Source organism: Mirounga leonina, unplaced genomic scaffold (assembly GCF_011800145.1).
Source record: "Mirounga leonina isolate KUSES-001 unplaced genomic scaffold, KU_Mleo_1.0 Mir_91, whole genome shotgun sequence".
NCBI classification, from domain to species: Eukaryota; Metazoa; Chordata; class Mammalia; order Carnivora; family Phocidae; genus Mirounga; species Mirounga leonina.
This window is the reverse complement of record NW_023270839.1, coordinates 26,233,019-26,252,873: the sequence shown is the minus strand read 5'-3', so window position 1 is coordinate 26,252,873 and position 19,855 is coordinate 26,233,019. Positions and strand designations below refer to the sequence as shown.

At 37.1% G+C, this 19,855-nt stretch overlaps 1 protein-coding gene across 6 annotated transcripts in view; it reads left to right on the top strand.

Moving 5' to 3' along the window:
- GABPB1 (GA binding protein transcription factor subunit beta 1) overlaps window positions 1-19,855 on the top strand; it is a 63,786-nt gene that overhangs the window by 28,624 nt on the left and 15,307 nt on the right. For 4 of the 6 annotated variants that reach the window (XM_034994667.1, XM_034994666.1, XM_034994671.1 and 1 more), the window contains exons 2-6: window positions 9,519-9,626; window positions 13,356-13,523; window positions 14,828-15,022; window positions 16,296-16,443; window positions 16,792-16,905. In XM_034994667.1, coding sequence (XP_034850558.1) covers window positions 9,519-9,626; window positions 13,356-13,523; window positions 14,828-15,022; window positions 16,296-16,443; window positions 16,792-16,905 — 733 coding nt within the window. The remainder of the gene's footprint in view (window positions 1-9,518; window positions 9,627-13,355; window positions 13,524-14,827; window positions 15,023-16,295; window positions 16,444-16,791; window positions 16,906-19,855) is intronic. The other 2 variants (XM_034994669.1, XM_034994668.1) reach the window with 1 other exon arrangement.

Here is a 19,855-nt window from a genome sequence, read left to right as displayed (position 1 = left end):
GCGAAGCAGGCTTCCTGCTGAGCAGGGAGCCCGATGCGGGGCTCGATCCCAGGACCCTGGGATCATGACCTGAGCCGAGGGCAGATGCTTAAGGACTGAGGCACCCAGGCGCCCCTAAAGATTTATTCATTTTAGAGAGAAAGAGGGAATGTGCACATGCATGAGCTGGGTTCTGAGGGGTGGGGAGGAAGGGCAGAGGTAGAGAATCCCCAAGCAGAGCAGAGGTAGAGAATCCCCAAGCAGGCTCCTCACTGAGTGGGGAGCCCGATGCAGGGCCCTGATTCCACCACCCATGAGATCATGACCTGAGCTGAAACTAAGAGTTGGCCACCCAACCCACTGAGCTATCCACGTGCCCCTCAGTCTTCATCTTCTTAATACAAGTACACCGAAAATTTTGCTTGGATTAGTATTCAGTGGTTATTGCAATCCTGGAACTACTCTTCTTCGCTAACCCATGCCATGTATAGATGTTGGGATTACATTTTCTTTCTTGTGTAGGTTTTTTTTCCCTCCCTCTGAAAAAGAAATTGTGTACTTTTTTCTTTTGCTTACTTTTCTTGTATCCATCATTAACCCATGTCAAATTCCCCACTGGAAATCTCATTCTTTTCCTGGGAGTCTTATCAGCCTATCTTTTCCTTGGAGACCTCCTTTTGGAACCTCTGTCCTCCGGCTCCAATCTGGATTTGCTTTCTAGGTCTCTGATACAGCCCATCTTGGGGATCCTCTTCCACTCTGTTTATGTTGGATCCCTTTTTTCCTGAAGCCCTTGATTCTTGTTATTGTTTATTCCTGGTCTTGGAGGAGTACATCTTCTGGTGGTTTTCTGAAACAAGGGTCTATGGGAGATGATTTTTCTTTAGATACTTTATATTTGAAAGTGTCATTTTTAAGTTAAAAAAAAGCCCACTAGACAAAATGGAAATGGGAGAAAATTCCAAATATACCAGAGTTCATATGATTATTTTTTCTTCAAAGGAATCACACAGAGAAAGACTTGAAGGGCATGTTCTTTTATATCCCTGCAGATTCCCAGTGTTCTCTAATTTAGAACAGAAGAGTTAAGAATATGGGTCTTATCTTTAAAACTAGTGCTCTTTGGTAAGTCCTTTTATTCTTTGTCTCCTTTGCAAAATGGAGACCATAACTGTTATGCTAAGTCAGTTTAGATTACATGAGACAATGTAGGTAAAGATTTAGCAAGATGCCAGGTACTACTTTTATTTTCCAAGTTATTGTCTTCCCCCCTTTCAGAAAAAGATTTTATTTATTTATTTTAGAGAGAGAGAAAGAGAAAGAGGGCATGAACAGGGGGAGGGGCAGAGGGAGAAGCAGACTCCCCGCTGAGTAGGGAGCCCCACAACATGGGGCTTGATCCCAGGACCCTGGGATCACGACCTGAGACAAAGGCAGAGGCTCAACCGACTGAGCCACCCAGGCACCTCTATTTTCTTTCTTTTTTCTTTTTTTTTTTTTTTAAAGATTTTATTTATTTGAGAGAGAGAATGAGACAGAGAGAGCATGAGAGGGTCAGAGGGAGAAGCAGACTCCCTGCTGAGCAGGGAGCCCGATGTGGGACTCGATCCCGGGACTCCAGGATCATGACCTGAGCCGAAGGCAGTCGCTTAACCAACTGAGCCACCCAGGCGCCCCGAAAAGCTTTTTAATAAAAGGCTTTTGTGCTTATTCATTTTTTTATTATTCATTTATTTATTTATTTTTTGCTTACTCATTTTTTTAACTACTATTCTTTACAACATTCTACTTGTCTCTTTTATAGATCTATTAAATGCAGGCTATGAGATGTTCACATTTTTTCACTGAAATGACATTACTTAGATGCAACAAATTTCTATTACTATTAGAAACAACTAATAAAAGTTTGTTTTTAATTACAGGAGTAATATGTGCTCCTTATAGAACACTTAAGAAATAGAGAATAGAAAAAAGGGAAAAATCTATAACTTACATTATCATGGTATATTGTATATTGCTTCTGGGTACTTTTCTGTGCACTTTTTACATAGTTAGGATCATGGTGTGTATTCAGTTTAGAGGCTTGATTCTAATACTGTTGCATATTATTTTTAAATAATCTTAAATGACTACAGTATTGGTTATCTTTTAGCCATACATACTGGAATATTTACAGATAAAATGATGTCCGATATTTGCTTCAAAATATGTGTGGGTGGGAAATGGACTGTCCATAAATTGATAATATTGAAACTAGTTGGTGGCTGTGTGGAAGTTCATTATACTGTTGTGCCTATTCTTATATTTGCTCAATTTTCCATAATAAAAAATAAAATAAAAGCTTGCAGTGTTTCATTATGATCTATCTTAATTTCTTTTTTTTTTTTTAAGATTTTATTTATTTGACAGAGAGCGAGCACAAGCAGGGGGAGCGCAGGCAGAGGCAGAGGGAGAAGCAGGCTCCCCGCTGAGCAGGGAGCCCAATGCGGGACTCGATCCCAGGACCCTGGGATCATGACCTGAGCCGTAGGCAGCCGCTTAACCGACTGAGCCACCCAGGCGTCCCCCTTATGATAAATTTATATGAGTGGGATTATTAGGTCAAAGTATGATCATCTTAAAGGCTTTTGATGCATAAATAGTACTAAGTTGCTTGGTGAAAAACTTTAGAGGAATTTTATTGGATTTATAATTTTTCTCATTGAGCATAGGAGTGATATTGCAAATTTATGCTGAAGTTTTTAATGAGGCAATCAAGGTTCATTAAGTATGTTGTAATAGGATTATATTTTCTAACTTTTTATTCATATTTCTTTTTTAGGAGTGCTAGTAACAATTTATATGGAATTAATACTTTACAGTTTTATAGAGAGTTTTCATGTGCAGATATTATAATCCTCAAAACAGCTCTGTGAGCTATTATAGAAATTCAAAATAAAATAGACTCTAAGCTTTAAAAAATGTAATTATAGTTAGTAATTCCTGGTACCACTAGATGGCTCTCTCAGCATGTACTTTTAAGCAAAAGGAGTTAATTTGTGGATATTTTGAAGTTTCCCTATAGATATAAAATTCATATTATTGAAGTTAAAAAAAATAATGGTTTGTATCAGATTGTGATAAACTTTTTCAGAAGTAGTAAAAAAAATTCAGGATGGAATTTATTACAGTGAGTTTTTAGATTACTTTTCTTAAGGAAAGGGGTATTAAATGGGATGGCATTCAGTGCCATACGTATCGTGTATTTTCAGTAAATATATTTAACACTCATTAAAATTTATTGAATTGGATTATGCTTCTTTATTTGCTTGGGCAAAAGTTACTTACCAAAAAAGCAACATTTATTGCTAGGTCCTTAAATGGTTTTATGTAAATCTAATACTTTATCTCTGAGGAGTTAATAGATAATGAACAAAGTAGATTGAGGGGGCTCCATCTGGAGCTCTGATCCCCTCAATCAATTTGTTGTCTTAATGCTGTTTTTCCTTTGAGGATTAGAATTATTCTGTGGTGTGTGCTGTTCCCTTTAGGTGAGAATCAGAAGTGAAATTGCTACATTTTGGTATTTTCATTGTTTTACATTTTACTAATTGTCTTGACAAAAAAATTAAGAGTGCCTTTGATTTCAGTCTTGATCTCACGTGTATTTTCTTCCATTGATTTTTCAATCTTATTAGATCCAGTGCTGTCTTTCTATAGAAAGAAATGTTTGTATTGCCCCTTTTGCTAACTTGCAATGAAAATTATGGTTATTATTACCTATCTGCATAATTTCAAAAAGTCATTAAAATACTTACAATATAAAGGAGAAGTGGAAAGAAAGCAGTTTTTTTTTAAAGATTTTATTTATTTGAGAGAGAGAGAGCAGGCACAGGAGCAGGACAGAGGGAGAGGGAGAAGCAGACTCCCCGCTGAGCAGGGCCATGGGGCTCCATCCCAGGACTCCAGGATCATGACCTGAGTGGAAGGCAGACAATTAACTGACTGAGCCACCCAGGGGCCCCTGAAGGAAAGCACTTTATAATAAATTGTATATTTCGGTATGTAAATCCTCGAGCAGACTACCCTAGATGACAGAAGAGATTATCAAATGCTTGCACCTATACATAGAATTACTGTGAAAATGATAAGCTGTAAAAGCTGATTGTTACAGTGTTTTATATTGGTGATTCAGATACCCAAGTAGCATCAACACTGGTGACATGATTTTTGAAAATGGTGACAACTCTTAGTAAAGTTCTGAACAAAACAAATAGATTTATAGTATGGTTGCATCCTGGGAAATTTGGGATACATTAATAACTGGAAAAATACATTTGTTTATATATTAGTTTTAGCCTTAGATATATTGGGTGCAGCCTTTGAAAGTCACCCAGGACATGTGACAATTCTTTGCCCTACTGGATTGTTCCCTGCATTGCTGGACCTCTAATATCCCTGACACATGCCCATTAAATGCTAGTAGAGCCTTCATCCCACTCCTCCCTGCATCAGTCTCCAAAATGCCTCCATATATATCCAAAGGGCCCTCTAGGGGGCGGTACTGCTACCATTTTGAGAACTGATTTAAAAGTACCCAGGTATTTATTTACTACATAGCTATGTTGCTCATGGAACTTTAAAAACCACAATAACTTAAGTATCGTGAGTCTTTAAATATGATATGTTTTGGATAATTAAGGCAGTTACAGAATTGTGATAGAAGTTGATTTAAGTGCATTGTTTTGTTGCAATTCTTGTAATCAGATCAATAAGTTTGCTATTTTAAGTACCCAATACCATGCATTTTCTTTATTTTTTTCCACTTTTCCTGTTTAGTAAGTCAGTAGTATTTAGCTTTCTTTAATGTCAGCATTTAGTTAGTTGATAGTCATACAATGTAATTTGTCCCTTATAAAAAAGAAACCACTTTTTAAGTTAGGAAGATAATTTAGTAACATTATAGAAACTTTGTAAAATGGAGGCAGAATTTCCTATAATCTTGTCACTCTAACAATTGTTGGTATTTTTCTTTGTTTTGTTCTCTGTGTATGTTTTGACATTCAAAAATTTTGTATCTTTTTACTTAACATGGCATAAATTTTTAATGTTGTATAACTTTCAACTATTATTTTAAATTACTGTGTATTGTCTTACTAGATTCCACATTTTCCTTCCTCTAGATTGTTCACATGATACAAATTATTATATATAATATATGTAGATTTATGTGAATATATGTGTATACATATATTGATAAATCTATTTAAACATATTTTTATTTTTTCTTTAGGATAGAGCTCAGAAGTGGGATCATTTATTCGGTCATTAGGCTTGAACATTTTTGTAACTTTTAGGTGTTGCCAAATTGACATTTAAAAAAAAGCTGATCCAGAAAAACCCCCAGCTGATCCATTTATATTGCTATCAATATATGTAAGATGTCAATATGTGAAAGTATCAGTCTCAACTCATCCTTTTTAAAATTTAACTTTTAAATTATTTACATTTATTTGACTCTTTGTGACACTGAACATTTTTTGTGTTTGTGAATTATTTCTGTTTTCTCTTTTGGAAAATATATGGTCATGTCCTTTGACTTTTTTTTTGAAAATCGAATTGGCTTTTATTAAGCAATTCATGAACTGGACAAGTAGAAAGGAGCTCTGAGGGCGCCTGGGTGGCTCAGTTGGTTAAGCGACTGCCTTCGGCTCAGGTCATGATCCTGGAGTCCTGGGATCGAGTCCCACATCGGGCTCTCTGCTCAGCAGGGAGTCTGCTTCTCCCCCTGACCCTCCCCACTCTCATGCTCTCTCTATCTCATTCTCTCTCTCAAATAAATAAATAAAATCTTTAAAAAAAAAAAAAGAAAGAAAGGAGCTCTGAGGAGGTGTACAGAATGGAAGGTTTTTATAGGAAGGAGGGTGGGGCAAGGAAGTTATTAGCAAAAGAAAAGATGGTTCCCGGCCAAGACACCTTTTTTGGCTAGGGGAGGGAACAGCAGGGTTTTAATCTTGCAGATGACCTCACTAGTGCTGATCAGAAAATTTCAGGTTGGCTTCTAAAAAGGTCGCATTCCTGGGATAGTTTGAAACTATAGTGAACTCTTGGTTTGCTGTTGTGGGGGAGCAAATGACTCCTATTTGGGCTTGCTTTTTTCTTTTTTTTTTTTTTTTTTAAAGATTTTATTTATTTATTTGAGAGAGAGAGAATGAGAGAGAGCACATGAGAGGGGTGAGGGTCAGAGGGAGAAGCAGGCTCCCCGCCGAGCAGGGAGCCCGATGCGGGACTCGATCCCGGGACTCCGGGATCATGACCTGAGCCGAAGGCAGTCGCTTAACCAACTGAGCCACCCAGGCGCCCTGGGCTTGCTTTTTTCTTTCTTCCTTTTTAAGTTTATTTTAAGCAATCTCTACCCTCCACATGGGCCATGGGCCTCTGAACTCAAGCTCCAGTGTCACAGGCTCCTCTCTGCTCCTCCCCCAACTGACTGAGCCACGCACCCCCGGGCTTGTTGTTTTGTTTATTATTATTTTTTAAACACCAGGTTGTGCATATTTGTCATGGGAGTAAATCTGCTTTATCAGGATAAATACACCCAGTGAGCTGTGGAGGAAGGTGTGTCACTTGCCCCCATAGACCCAATCAGCCACCCTCCTCTAAATCTGTGAGTTTAGATCTCATTCTAGAAGCAGGCAGTGTGCAATTCCAGAGGCCTTCCTGAGGCCCCCTCGCATTATGTTTCAGAGACTTGCAAATTAAACCCAGGGGATCCTAGGCTCTTTATTATTATTTCTTGCTTTGTCCTTTGACTGTTGCTCTGATGGGTTCATGGTGTTTATTTGTTTTCCCTTCTCATTTTGAGTCAGACCTCTTACATAATTAAAATTATTAATGTTTCTTACATTCATTTTTTGGGCAGACATTCCTTTGCTGTCTTTGATTTTATTTTTGTTTTTTAATACATTAATGTTCCATTATCTACCGATAGAAGATAGTATGCAATATCAAAGAAAGGGGTGGAGAGTCAAGAGATCAGGATTCTGCAAGGAGATACTTACAATACATATTATATCTGACAAAGAACTCCTATCCAGAATGTATGTTATGAATGCTTACAAATCATTAAGAAACAGGCAGACAACCCAGTTTCTAAAAATAAGGAAAAACCCTAAACCACTACTTAATAAAAGATACCCAGATGTCTAAACCATCTGGCAGTATGTATGCTCAATGAATGCAAACTGATTTTGTATTACCTGTGTAAGACATAAAAGGGTGTATTTTGGGTGAAGATTTATTTCATTGTAAAACCACATTTATATTAAATTTTGGTCATCCAAGTGGAGTCACGTGTTTGCTAGTGTGGCCAGTTTAAATTTTACTGTACTTTTGTGGAGGAGAGGTCAGTTTCTTTTTGCCTTATCCTGCCTTTCATAGGAAATGATTGTAGGTTCTCCACCTTTTGAGTATGATGTAAATTTTTACTATCTAGCTGGTACATATTTCCTAGGAAAAATCCTTCATTAGAGATCAGTAATCTCTTTAGATCATAATGTCTTTAGCATGATTAAGGAGTATCTTGGGTTCCAGTGACTCAGTCAAGATATGAGAGGGAACGGGAGGAAAACAGAAAAGGGTGAAAGTGTTGTGTCACACACAAAAATACATGTAAAAAACCCCACATAAAACATAAATTCATGTGGTGGTTTTTCTTCTTCGCCATGGGATATATTATGAATTATTTTTATCCTTATAAATGGAGTGATTATAAGAAATTCTTTCCTGCCTTGTGACAAATGCCCGTTTTGGACATACTCATCTCACTTAATCATCATGCAAGGATCCCAGCATTAGCACCTGTTATTGGTTACCCTATGTTTGGTTGTTCCCATGTTGTAGAATGTACTAAAAAATACAGTAATGTAAACATAAATCTGTCCTTTCAAGGGACATATATTTTTAATCAGCCCTTTTACATTCCCTAACATCTCTTCTAATTATGTAATGCAGTCTATCCTTCCTGGCATCACTAACCTCTCTAAGCTTGAACTCCCTTCTCACATACATACATACATACATACCCCTCTCTCCTTCCTGAGTAATATCTGTTCATACAAGATTGGAATACACTAATCAGCCTGACATCCCCTTCTTTAAACTTCTTTCCCCTTGACTACTTACCCAGCTCTCAAAGGGTATTCACTTTTTGAGGCAAATTCATACCGCAGGCACATTTTTTTCTTGTATAAGTCTCAGGGGTTCAATATCTTCCCTTCCTCACAGGCCTTAAATTCTACCTCTTTGCCTTTTTTTTTTTTTTTTTAAGATTTTATTTACTTATTAGAGAGAGTACAAGCAGGGGGAGTGGCAAGCAGAGGGAGAGGGAGAAACAGGCTCCCCACTGAGCAGGGAGCCCGATGCAGGACTCAATCCCGGGACTCCAGGATCATGACCTGAGCCGAAGGCAGTCGCTTAACCACCTGAGCCACCCAGGTGCCCTACCTCTTTGCCTTTGCTCAGGATACTATGTAGCATCACTGAATAGTCTTCCAGGTGAATAGTCCTTCTGAATTTGGGACCTTTCATTTCAGAACCATCATCCCCTGAATTTGAGCATCTCTGATACATTCAAATCTTTCTTCATCTGTGTACTCTTGTCATGATCTTTCCCCAACACGTATTTCAGTATTTCTTAATCAAGAAGACACCCCCCCCACACACACACCCCACACCACCAAACATACACTTTCATACACCCTGACCTGTGACATTAGTCTTTTCGGGTATCTTGAATACAAGATACAAAGTTATACTTACTTTCTAGCTTCTCAGTGAGACAGGTAGCCTATTGATAATACTGTTAGACTTTCTTTTCAGTATTTTCATTGAATGTGAATTGTGTCCCTTTTCTGGAAGAACTTGAGTGTATATTGACTGTGCAACAATTGAAAATTCTCTGATTTACCATTGCAAAAAACAGTTACTATATATTTATTGTAATTTGCACCAGTTACAGAGGATAGTGTCTTGTACATTATTTCTGTTTACTTTTATGAAAAACTTCATTGCTGCGCTCCTCCAGTGAAAACAGTTTCTTGCCAGTTTTAAATATTAGGCAAGCCTTCTCTGCTACTTACCTCATTATCTTTACCAGCTGTATTTGGAGAATTCAAACTAATTTTATTACCTAGGTAAAAACTTAATGAGAAAGGATAATCTGTTCCCCAAATTCAAATACAAATTGCTTTTGCGTGATCTATAGTTTCAGATTAGCCATATCACAAACTTTTAGAGGGATAGTTGAGAATTGGTAGTAATAAAGATACATGGGGAGAAAGTCATGTAATACTGTATCAGTAGAGGGTGGGGGGATGGGTTAGCCTGGTGATGGGTATTAAAGAGGGTACGTACTGCATGGAGCACTGGGTGTTATACGCAAACAACGAATCATGGAACACTACATCAAAAACTAATGATGTACTGTATGGTGATTAACATAACATAATAAAAAAATAATATATCAGTAGAGATGTTAAATTCATCTTTGTTTTGCTTAGATGTCCCTGGTAGATTTGGGAAAGAAGCTTTTGGAAGCAGCACGAGCAGGTCAAGATGATGAAGTTCGTATTTTGATGGCAAATGGAGCTCCTTTTACTACAGACTGGGTAAAGAATGATTTTAATGTTGTGCTGGTTTGTTTTTTTTTTCTTTCTCTCATTTATTAGTTTTTCCGGATAAAAATTTAGTCAGTATTTTGTTTATATGTGGCAAAAATTAATTTTTTTTGCAAATTTGTTTGTAGTTTTAGAATTATAGCTATCATTTAAAGAGAATGGTTTGTATCTTTGTAAGTCATATATAGATATCTCTATATATCTATATATAGAGATATCTAGATATCTATATATGGCAACCTTATTCAAATATTCTGTCCACAAAAGGATTTTTCTTTTAAACTATGGAGTTCAATATTGTAGGATGAATATAAAATGTAGCTGCTTGGAATTTAAAGGTTCTAAATAGCACAGCTAGAATTTATAATTCAGAAAATAACAGATAAAGATCCCAGTTAATGTTATAATTGCTTCTAAAAAGGAAAAATGTTTGCATTTCAATTGATACTTGTAACACTATTGCAAACATGACCAAAGAGGAAGAAAGGAGTGGGAACATGTCCTAGTAACTACAGAAGGCAATTGTGAGGACAGCAAAAACCATAACTCTACTTAGTTCCTGGGGTAAGTCAAGAAAGAGATGATCTTGGCAGTATGGAGGGTGAGGAATGTGGATTAACCTGCCTACTGGTAACAACTAAAAATTCCAGATTTTAGCTTTTGTTGTTTTTGGCACACTTGTCCTATGTTCTTTTTTATTTTTCATTAAAAACAAAATAAAAAAAATTTTTATTATGGAAGATTTCAAACCTGTATCAATGCCTACATACCCTTCAGCCAACTTCAAAAATTACCAAATCATGGTGAGTCTGTTTCCACTGTAACCTTATCCACTTTTTTTATTCTGTATTATTTTAAAGCAGATTTTTTTTTTTTAAAGATTTTATTTATTTATTTGACAGAGAAACAGAGCACAAGCAGTGGGGGCAGCAAAGGGAGAGGTAGAAACAGGCTCTCGGCTGAGCAGGGAGCCTGATGTGGGGCTCGATACCAGGATCATGGGATCATGACCTGAGCTGAAGGCAGACTCTTAACTAATCACCCAGGCACCCCTTTAAAGCAAATTCCATGAACTATTTCATTCCATCCATAAATATTTCAGCATCTGTCTTTAAAAGATAAAGAATTTTTGATTAACAATTAAAAAAATCTTTAGTGCACTGATGAGTTAGAAAGAAAATAAGGGACTATGAACCTGAAAAACTAAGTGAACACCAGAACCTAAAGAAATTTCACCCTAAGAATATTTGCTAACTTGGTGAATTTGCCTGTTGGTTTTCCCACCTCACTGGCATGGGTTACTGAAGACAGAGACCCGAGACTGCTCATAGAAGTCTCCTAGGAGATCTTCTCCTCTTAATTCAGGAATCCCAAAGAGATGTGCATTCTGTATAAGGTAAACCAGAAATACCCCCTCCCTCTTCCTACCTGCTTCTGCCCCTGACCCTGTTGTTAGGGTACTGCAAGAAAAATGAACTGACTTGAAACAAGTCACTAAATGGAGAGAGAAAAAAAAATTATTGATGAGGATTTGGAGTCACAGGCCATCCCTGCACACATTTGTGACCTGAACTCATAAATACTTGTGCATTCTGCAAAACTGTACACTAAAAAATGGATTTAAAGTGATCTTTGGACTGAGGTTACCCCAGGTTCCTGGCAGAAGCAAATGAATTTTCTTTCTGAGGGAACCTACCTTCATCCCCCCAGTATCCACAAATGAAATTCCAAAGAAAATGAACAGTCAAAAGTAACTAAATGCACAAGGACACAAGGCCACTTGGACAATAACCCACTGAAACAACTAACAACAGAAGCAGACTGACAAGGATTTTAGATAATATTTTAAGCAGATTAGGAACAGCTAAGGAGAAAATTCGTGAACTGAAAGATACAGAAAGAAATCCAGAGTGCATTATAGAGAAAAATAGGTAGAAAATTTAAGGTCTCAGGAGTCATGAAGGCTAGTGTGAGAAAATGTAACGTATCTAATCAAAAACCCAACATATGGCTAGTGTGAGAAAATGTAACGTATCTAATCAAAAACTCTTGCTCATATACTTGATTCATACATCAAGTAAGATGTATGACTTGATGTATGACTTGATGTATGACTTCAGGCAAAAGAGCAACCTCTTAGTGCCTTAGGTTCTTTTACTACCAAATGAGGATAGTAACAGTACCTTAAGAGGGGAGTAAATTAGATAATATGTGTAAAGGTCTTAGAATAGTGCTTGCCACGGAAAGTGCTTTAACAAAAACCTTAGTTGCTAATATTATAGTAGTGGTCTTACCAAATTTCATGTTCTAGTGAACGGTTTTTTTTTTAAGATTCTATTTATTTAGGGTGCCTGGGTGGCTCAGACGGTTAAGCGTCTGCCTTCGACTCAGGTCATGATCCCAGGATCCTGGGATCGAGTCCCGCATCGGGCTCCCTGCTCCTTGGGAGCCTGCTTCTCCCTCTGCTTCTCTCTCTCTCTCTGTCTCTCATGAATAAATAAATAAAATCTTTAAAAAAAAAAAAAGATTCTATGTATTTATTTTAGAGAGAGAGAGCAGAGGGAGAGGGAAAGGGAAAGAATTTCAGGCAGACTGTGCTGAGTGTGGAGCCTGATGCAGGGCTTACAACCCCAAGGTCATGAACTGAGCCAAAACCAAGAGTTGGACGCTTAACCGCTTAACTGACTGCGCCACCCAGGCTCCCCATCTAGTGAACTATCTTGATTCTTAGAACAGCAGTGCCTTGGTAATCAGATTGATAGGGACTTTCTGTGCCTCTAAATGCTTGTATTTTAATTCTAATTTTCATCTGTTAAACTGTATGCCTCTGATAAGGTTCTACATTTTAGAACTTCCCCTGCATATTGTGAATGTATTGTTAATGTAGTGGCTACACCACATGGAACCAATTTCAGGAGAACTGGGCTCTGTTTTTTTGGTTCTGTCCTGACTCACCTTTGGCAAGTGTACCTCAGATTAGATTTTTTCCCTTGAAAAATGACTACATATGGGGCGCCTGGGTGGCTCAGTCGTTAAGCGTCTGCCTTCAGCTCAGGTCATGATCCCAGGGTCCTGGGATCGAGCCCCACGTCGGGCTCCCTGCTCAGTGGGAAGCCTGCTTCTCCCTCTCCCATTCCCCCTGCTTGTGTTCCCTCTCTCGCTGTGTCTCTCTCTGTCAAATAAATAAATAAAATCTTCAAAAAAAAAAAAAAAGACAAATGACTACATAAACTTATTTAAAAAGATCACTGAGTTGCTTTAATTTATTTTTTAAGTCCTACAAAACACTTTAATGTAAAAATCTGCACTATTACATTTATTTGATACGAATTTCATAGATGAAAAGTTTTGTGTGATGGATATGTGGAAAACCTTCCAGTACTCAGAAAAATTTCTCACACTGTAATTATCTCTAATTCCTGATGGAATTAATTTTATTCAGGCTATTTATCTGTTAAAAAATAAGAAAGCAAGATTGAATTAAACGAAATACTGACTTTGCTTTGTCATTGACAAGTGTATGGGAATTCGTGAAAGCCTCTATGAAGAGAAGGTGATAAGCATACATTATTATTTTCTTGAGTTTTGAGTTACTATGTAAACAGATAATATGAAGATAATCTGTTTGCCATGTAAAAAGTAAGTATAGAAGGTAGTAATAGAAGTGTGTTAAAAATGATTATAAATGTGGGTTTTTTTTTTATTTTTCTTGCGGGATAGCTGGGAACCTCTCCACTTCATCTGGCAGCACAATATGGGCATTATTCTACCACAGAAGTACTCCTCCGAGCTGGTGTAAGTAGGGATGCAAGAACCAAAGTGGACCGAACGCCATTACATATGGCAGCTTCTGAGGGCCATGCCAGCATAGTAGAGGTTTTGCTTAAGGTATGTGTTCTCTTTTTGCACTCTGCTTTTGAAAGTAAGTCCCCGAAGGGTTTACGGTTTTATAAGAGGGAGAAGGGAACTACTTTTATTGAATGTCTCGTTTTTTTTTCCTGTTATCTCATTTTTTTGTGTGTAAGCCCATCAGATGAAAATTATCTTAAAGTTTACCTTTGTGGGAGAAAAAGAACTTCCTCTAGGTATGTTCTTAGTTGACAGACAGACAGACAGTTGATTTCTTAGACCTTGGTTTCCGTTATGATGAGGGTCTACAGCTTTGTCTTACTTGACACAGTTAAAATGCTTATGGAAAGAAACATAGGGCTTGGATGATTGACAAACAAATTAATAATACAAATAAGGATTTTTATTCTGGCCTTTAGATCAGCCTATCCAGAAGACATACAGTGTAAGCCACAAATGTGAATCACATGTAATTCTAGATTTTCTATTAGCTACATTAAAAAGTAAAAACTAATTTTAATATTATATTTTATTTAACCTCGTATATACAAAATATTATCATTTCAACATGAAATCAATATAAAAGTTATTAATGAGCTCTGTTACATCCTTTTTTTGGTGTTAAGTCTTTGAATTCCAGTGTGTGTTTACGTATACAGTACATCCCTGTTGGGACTAACCATATTTCAAGTGCTTAATAGGCACATGTGCCCAGTGGCTACCATATTGGACAGTGCATCCCTGATAGCTCCCTTTTGATTATTTATATTGTACTGGCTTTGAAAGCAAAGGATATTTTTGTATAAATAAGGAACTAGAATTAAAGAGGGTTTTGGAGGAACGCTCATAGTTCTCCTTCACTTTTTTTTTTGAGAGAGAGAGAGAGCGTGCACACGCGCAAATGGGGGTTGGACAGAGGGAGAGAGAGAGAGAACCTCAAGCAGACTCCACAGTGCACAGAGCCCGACTCGGGGCTTGATCTCAGGACCCTGAGATCATGACCTGAGCTGAGATCAAGAGTCAGATGCTTAACTGACTGAGCCACCCAGGCGCTTCAACTTTTCTTCACTTCTTATGCCATTGTATCCCATGATGCTCACAGCTTGGTGACTGAAAAAATCATTGCTGCACTCCTAAGGAATTAGAAGGAAAACAGGAAGGTTAGCATGATAGAAAGCTGATAAAGTGATGTGTGGAGATTCGTACAGATTATTCAACACAAAAAATAGAGAGCTGATCATGTTGGTAGCAGATTCTTTAGAGCCTAATGGCTAGTATTTTCATATTAGGAATTCTTTATATTTCGTATTTTAGAAATCTCTTATTTTGTAATATTTTTATAGCATGGTGCTGATGTTAATGCAAAGGACATGTTGAAGATGACAGCTCTACATTGGGCCACAGAACACAATCATCAAGAAGTGGTGGAACTTTTAATCAAATATGGTGCTGATGTACACACGCAAAGTAAATTTTGTAAAACTGCATTTGATATTTCAATAGACAATGGGAATGAAGATTTGGCAGAGATACTACAGGTAACTTTTGGCTTTTAATTTGCGAAAATAAAAGGATCTCTGTCTTGTGGATGATTTGAGCTGTTTAGCTTTTAGCTTTTCATTTTGGACTTGGTTATTTTGGACAGTCTTTTTCCTCTTTCACTTCCTCTTTGTTCATTTACTGTTCGTTTTTCTGATTGTAAGACTGTAGTCTTTACATGTAACATTAGAAGATTAGATAAGGTGATTACTTTCTGTGTTTTTAAGTTCCTGAATTCCCCTTCTAGACATTTCATTCTATTAATTATTTTTGTTGCATATTTGGATGCAGTATGGTTTTTCAAAGTCTGTTAAACTTCCACTAAAATTTTTCTTTAGTATGTATAACAGTGTCCCCTGAGTGAGTAATATAGTCTCTATCACTCTGATTGGTTTCCTTTATTTTTCATCATCCTCAAAAAAATCTGGGAACATAGTTATTTATGGTTTTTGGGCAAGTTTCTTTCTTTCTTTTTTTAAAAAATTTATTCAGTTATTGGTGGAGGGGAGTCTTAGGCAGAGTCTGCACTGAGCGTGGAGCCCCACATAGGGCTCGATCTCATGACCCTGAGATCATGACTTGAGCTGAAACCAAGAGTCACATGACTCTGACTGCACCACCTGGGCCCCCCTGAGCAGGTTTTTCTAATAGCCAGTACTGCTTCTCTTTTCTTCAGCTACACAATTTTGATATAAATTATCTTCTTTACTCACTGCCTCTTGCCTGTCTTCTTGTTCTCCTTCCCAGTAGAACTCTTCTTTAAGACCATCTTACTCTATTGAATTTCAGCTAGTTACTTAAAAGATTCTGTATGTCCAGGAAAATGAATTTTGTGATGCCTCTTGCAATTCTTTTACTCCTAGGAGTGCAATTCGGGAGCCAGGGTTGAAGATTGAGAACGGTTAATTGGGAAGGACATGCTTTATATGTATAATGATCTATATTGCTGAATATGGTAGAGGAAATATTTAAGTAATTTGATTTCTGTAGCCACAGGGCAGCAAAATGTGTTCTATAAAAAGCCTTCCAGATATCCATTTCTCTTCTCATGGGATTTTGCTGCTTTCCCTAACAGGGGAATTAGGATGTAAATTCCTATCTGTGATTTACCACTGCACTCTTAGTAGACCATATACAAAGATTTCCATTTGTTTTATATGATTCTTCTTAAGTTTTAGAATTTCCTTTATGTTTGTGTTTGTACTACATTGAGAATCTGTGCTGTATGTTCTGGTTGTAATTCTGAAAACGCCGTGTTGATTTGTGCTCTAGATTGCTATGCAGAACCAAATCAACACAAACCCGGAGAGTCCGGACACAGTGACGATACATGCCGCCACACCACAGTTTATCATCGGACCTGGAGGGGTGGTGAACCTAACAGGTCTGGTATCTTCAGAAAATTCATCCAAGGCAACAGGTATTGAGATGCATATAGGATAGCTGTTGGGACTTTATGCTTTACTAGGTATCCTCCTTTTAAGAAAGGACTGTTGGAGAATGAGGGTAAGATTATATCCATCACCTTGGTTTTCTTTGGTATTGGCAAAAACCGACTTTTATGAGACACAAGAATTTGAAGAAAGGTGATATTGCAAAGTGTACTGCAATATTATCTTTCAAAAACTAATGCTACACCCAAGCATGTTTTTCACAAAACGATGATCCAAGCTTCATTTAAGAGTTGAATTAAGTGAAATAGAGTATCAGAAAAGTGCATTAGATTAAGCTCCTTTAAAATGTAAATCTGTCTTCTCTTTTGTCACAGATGAAACCGGTGTATCTGCTGTTCAGTTTGGAAACTCGTCTACGTCAGTATTAGCTACGTTAGCTGCCCTAGCTGAAGCATCTGCTCCGCTCTCCAACTCTGCAGAAACGCCAGGTTAGAGAAACAAGGCAAATGTGCACATTAAAAGTTGGAGACTCAAATAGTAACAAAGGCTAGGAAGGTAATATAAAAGGCTAAAGTGAGCAGATTTCAGATGATGGCCATCCGAAGATAGGGGCCCAGGGCAGGGGGGCATCTACTATTTAGCTCTAGCTGATTATGGTCCTATGCACAGTGTTGCCAGATTCCGTTTTTCATGGGAAGCTGAAAATCTGGATTTTAAAAGAATGTTAAATCCTGTCAATTAATTAAAATCTGATTAAAATTAAAAACAAACTTGTGTGGTTCACAGGAAAACGTCTCTGATCCAATTGGCCTTGTCTGTGACTTTTTGTATAAAGTAGATAAATACATATATGAACTTGCTGTCTTTTTCATAACTTTTAATTTTTGTCAGTTCTATTAGAATGACCTAGAATCTTACTGACTGACAGAACTAGGAAGTAGCATGCCAGCACCGCCATTAAAGGATGACTTGATGGTGAATGATGATAAACAGTATCAATAGCTGGTTTAGACCAGGTTTTACTTTGACACGTAAGCAAAACAGTTCTTGCTATAATTATTATGTAAGTAAATGTCTTTTTATTTAGGGAATTTAGAAAACTTCACAAAATTATTATTCTTACTGTAGTTTAGGCCATTATATTTGGCTTATAAAAGTGCTTATAAAAGAATAATTTATTGTCACTCATTATTTAAGTTCATGTTTTTTTTCAATTTGTGCCCAATAATAACAGTAATGACAACAGATCATTGAGTGCTTACTTGTGTGCTGTGCCCTGTGATAAATGTTTTACTTATGATCTCACTGAATCCTTACCAAAAAGCTTGAAGATCTATATTACTGGATTTGACTCTTTAAGATGCTACTGATTGAAAGATGTGTTTTTTTCAGGGAGAAAAATGTACCTATTTCTCTCTTCTCTCTCTCTCTCTCTCGTTTCATTATTAACTAGTGATAATAAACATTTATCTGTTGTCCAGCTTCTTCAGCATCATAATCAATGTTGGAATTAAGCCTTTGTATTTGGGAGTTGTAAGATTTTTCAGAATCACTTTTGGCTGTTAGCAGTTATGATATGCTGCTTCTATAACCTGTGCCCGGATCTCGTTAGCATCTTTGTTATTGCATAGGCATAGCAAAGAAAATTAATTTTATTGGTGGTTTCTATTTCATTAAACTCCCTATTTTTTTGTCTTTAATTAAAGGATATATCTCTGAAAATTAAGCAGCTTTTCTTGAAGGTCAGCTGAAATTTTGACATTTAGGTATTTGGCTTCATGAATTAGTCATACCAACTTCTCTGACTTCTACTTTTGAAAATGTTACATATGGTCTAGTCTGAAAGACCAGGAATTTCAGTTGACTTTCATCGCATGTGATTTACTATCTTCTGTGAGCGCAGTAATTTTTCATTTCAGTGCTATGTCATAGTGGAATCTTTTTGAAGGTATTTTAAGAGCTTGAATTAAGTTAAAGTTCAGGTGAGTACATTGTCACCAGTGTATGTAACTCAGCTGAGGTGTGTAATCAGATCAAGAAATATCTTCTCACAGCTCCATTTCCACATGCTCACGCTCATTATTTCTCTGCTTCATGGCTGTTCAGTTTCTCTTAACATCATTGTCAGGCTCATCCTGATTTTAGAAAATACTTACATATATTTTTTCAAAGACATCCTAGTTAGGATCTGGGAAATAAAGTAGTACTCTCATTTTATATATGATGAAGCTGAGATTTATGAGGTTAAATAATTTTGCCCAAAGTAGCATGGCCATTAAGTGGTGAAAGGAGTTTTGTGCTCAAGGTCTGACTGAGTCCCAAGTTGTATGACTGTGACCACTATAATATATTGCAGTTTCTTGGTGATCAGTGGACTGGTCTCTTCCACAGTGTTTATAATTTGGTTTGTGATAGGAATAACTATTTATGTGATTATCATTTTGTCTTCTATCAAACAAAAGCATCACTATTCTTGCCTTTACTCCTGAGGTGTGTCTGTTGAAGCAATCTGCTGAAATAAATGTTTTGTTCCTTTGTCCTTCTTTAATGGATGGGACATAGGGATTTAGATAGATGAGAACTCATTCCAGTTCATTCCATTTTGGAAGCTACTCCAAAATGAAGATATAGAAAAGTTAAAAAAATTTCTTTGGGAGATTGCAGCTGCTTTTTCCTCATGAGGAAAACCACTGCCATGTAGTGGCATACTGTATTAATGAACAGAGGCAGTTATGTTATCCTCTTTCTACCAAAGCTTACAGGCCACTCTGTTATAGGTATTTTCCCTTTGAAAAATCAAAACTCCAGGAAACTCACACTCTTACTCCCTTTCGTTTTGCTTTAAAACAAAACAAAAATGTGCAAACAGTAAAAATTCATGGAGGGATAGATCATGTTTTGGGTTAAAGGAATAACTCAGAACTGTTTTTGTGCTAAAATTTCCACTTACTATTTATAAACAGCTATTCATTTATAATGAGAAAAGTATTATTTATTCATGCATTGAACAGATTTTGTTGAATGTCTCTTATGACCTGGTTACTCTGCTTGGTGTTAGAAAATGGTGAACAATCAGATTCAATCCCAGCCCTTGTCAAACATGTGGTCTTTGGGTAGAACAAGATGTCCAGCAGTTACCCAGGTAAATAACTGTGATCAGTGCTATCTGTAAAGAAGGCAGGATTTTTCACCTAGTCTGGTGGTTCAGAGAATCTTCCTAGAGGAAGAGACATTTAAACTAAAGATGAAGTAGAAATTAGTAGAGCAAACATTGGAGAAAGAACATTTGAGGAAGAGGGACACTTATAAAGCTTTTGAGGTCGGGAAGAGCTTGTCCTTTTCAGGGCACTTCAGAGGCCCATGTGGCTGAGCCCAGTGAGTGGGAGAGTAACTCATGGTGGTTGAAGGTAAGGTTATGAAAATGATTACTTTGGCAGG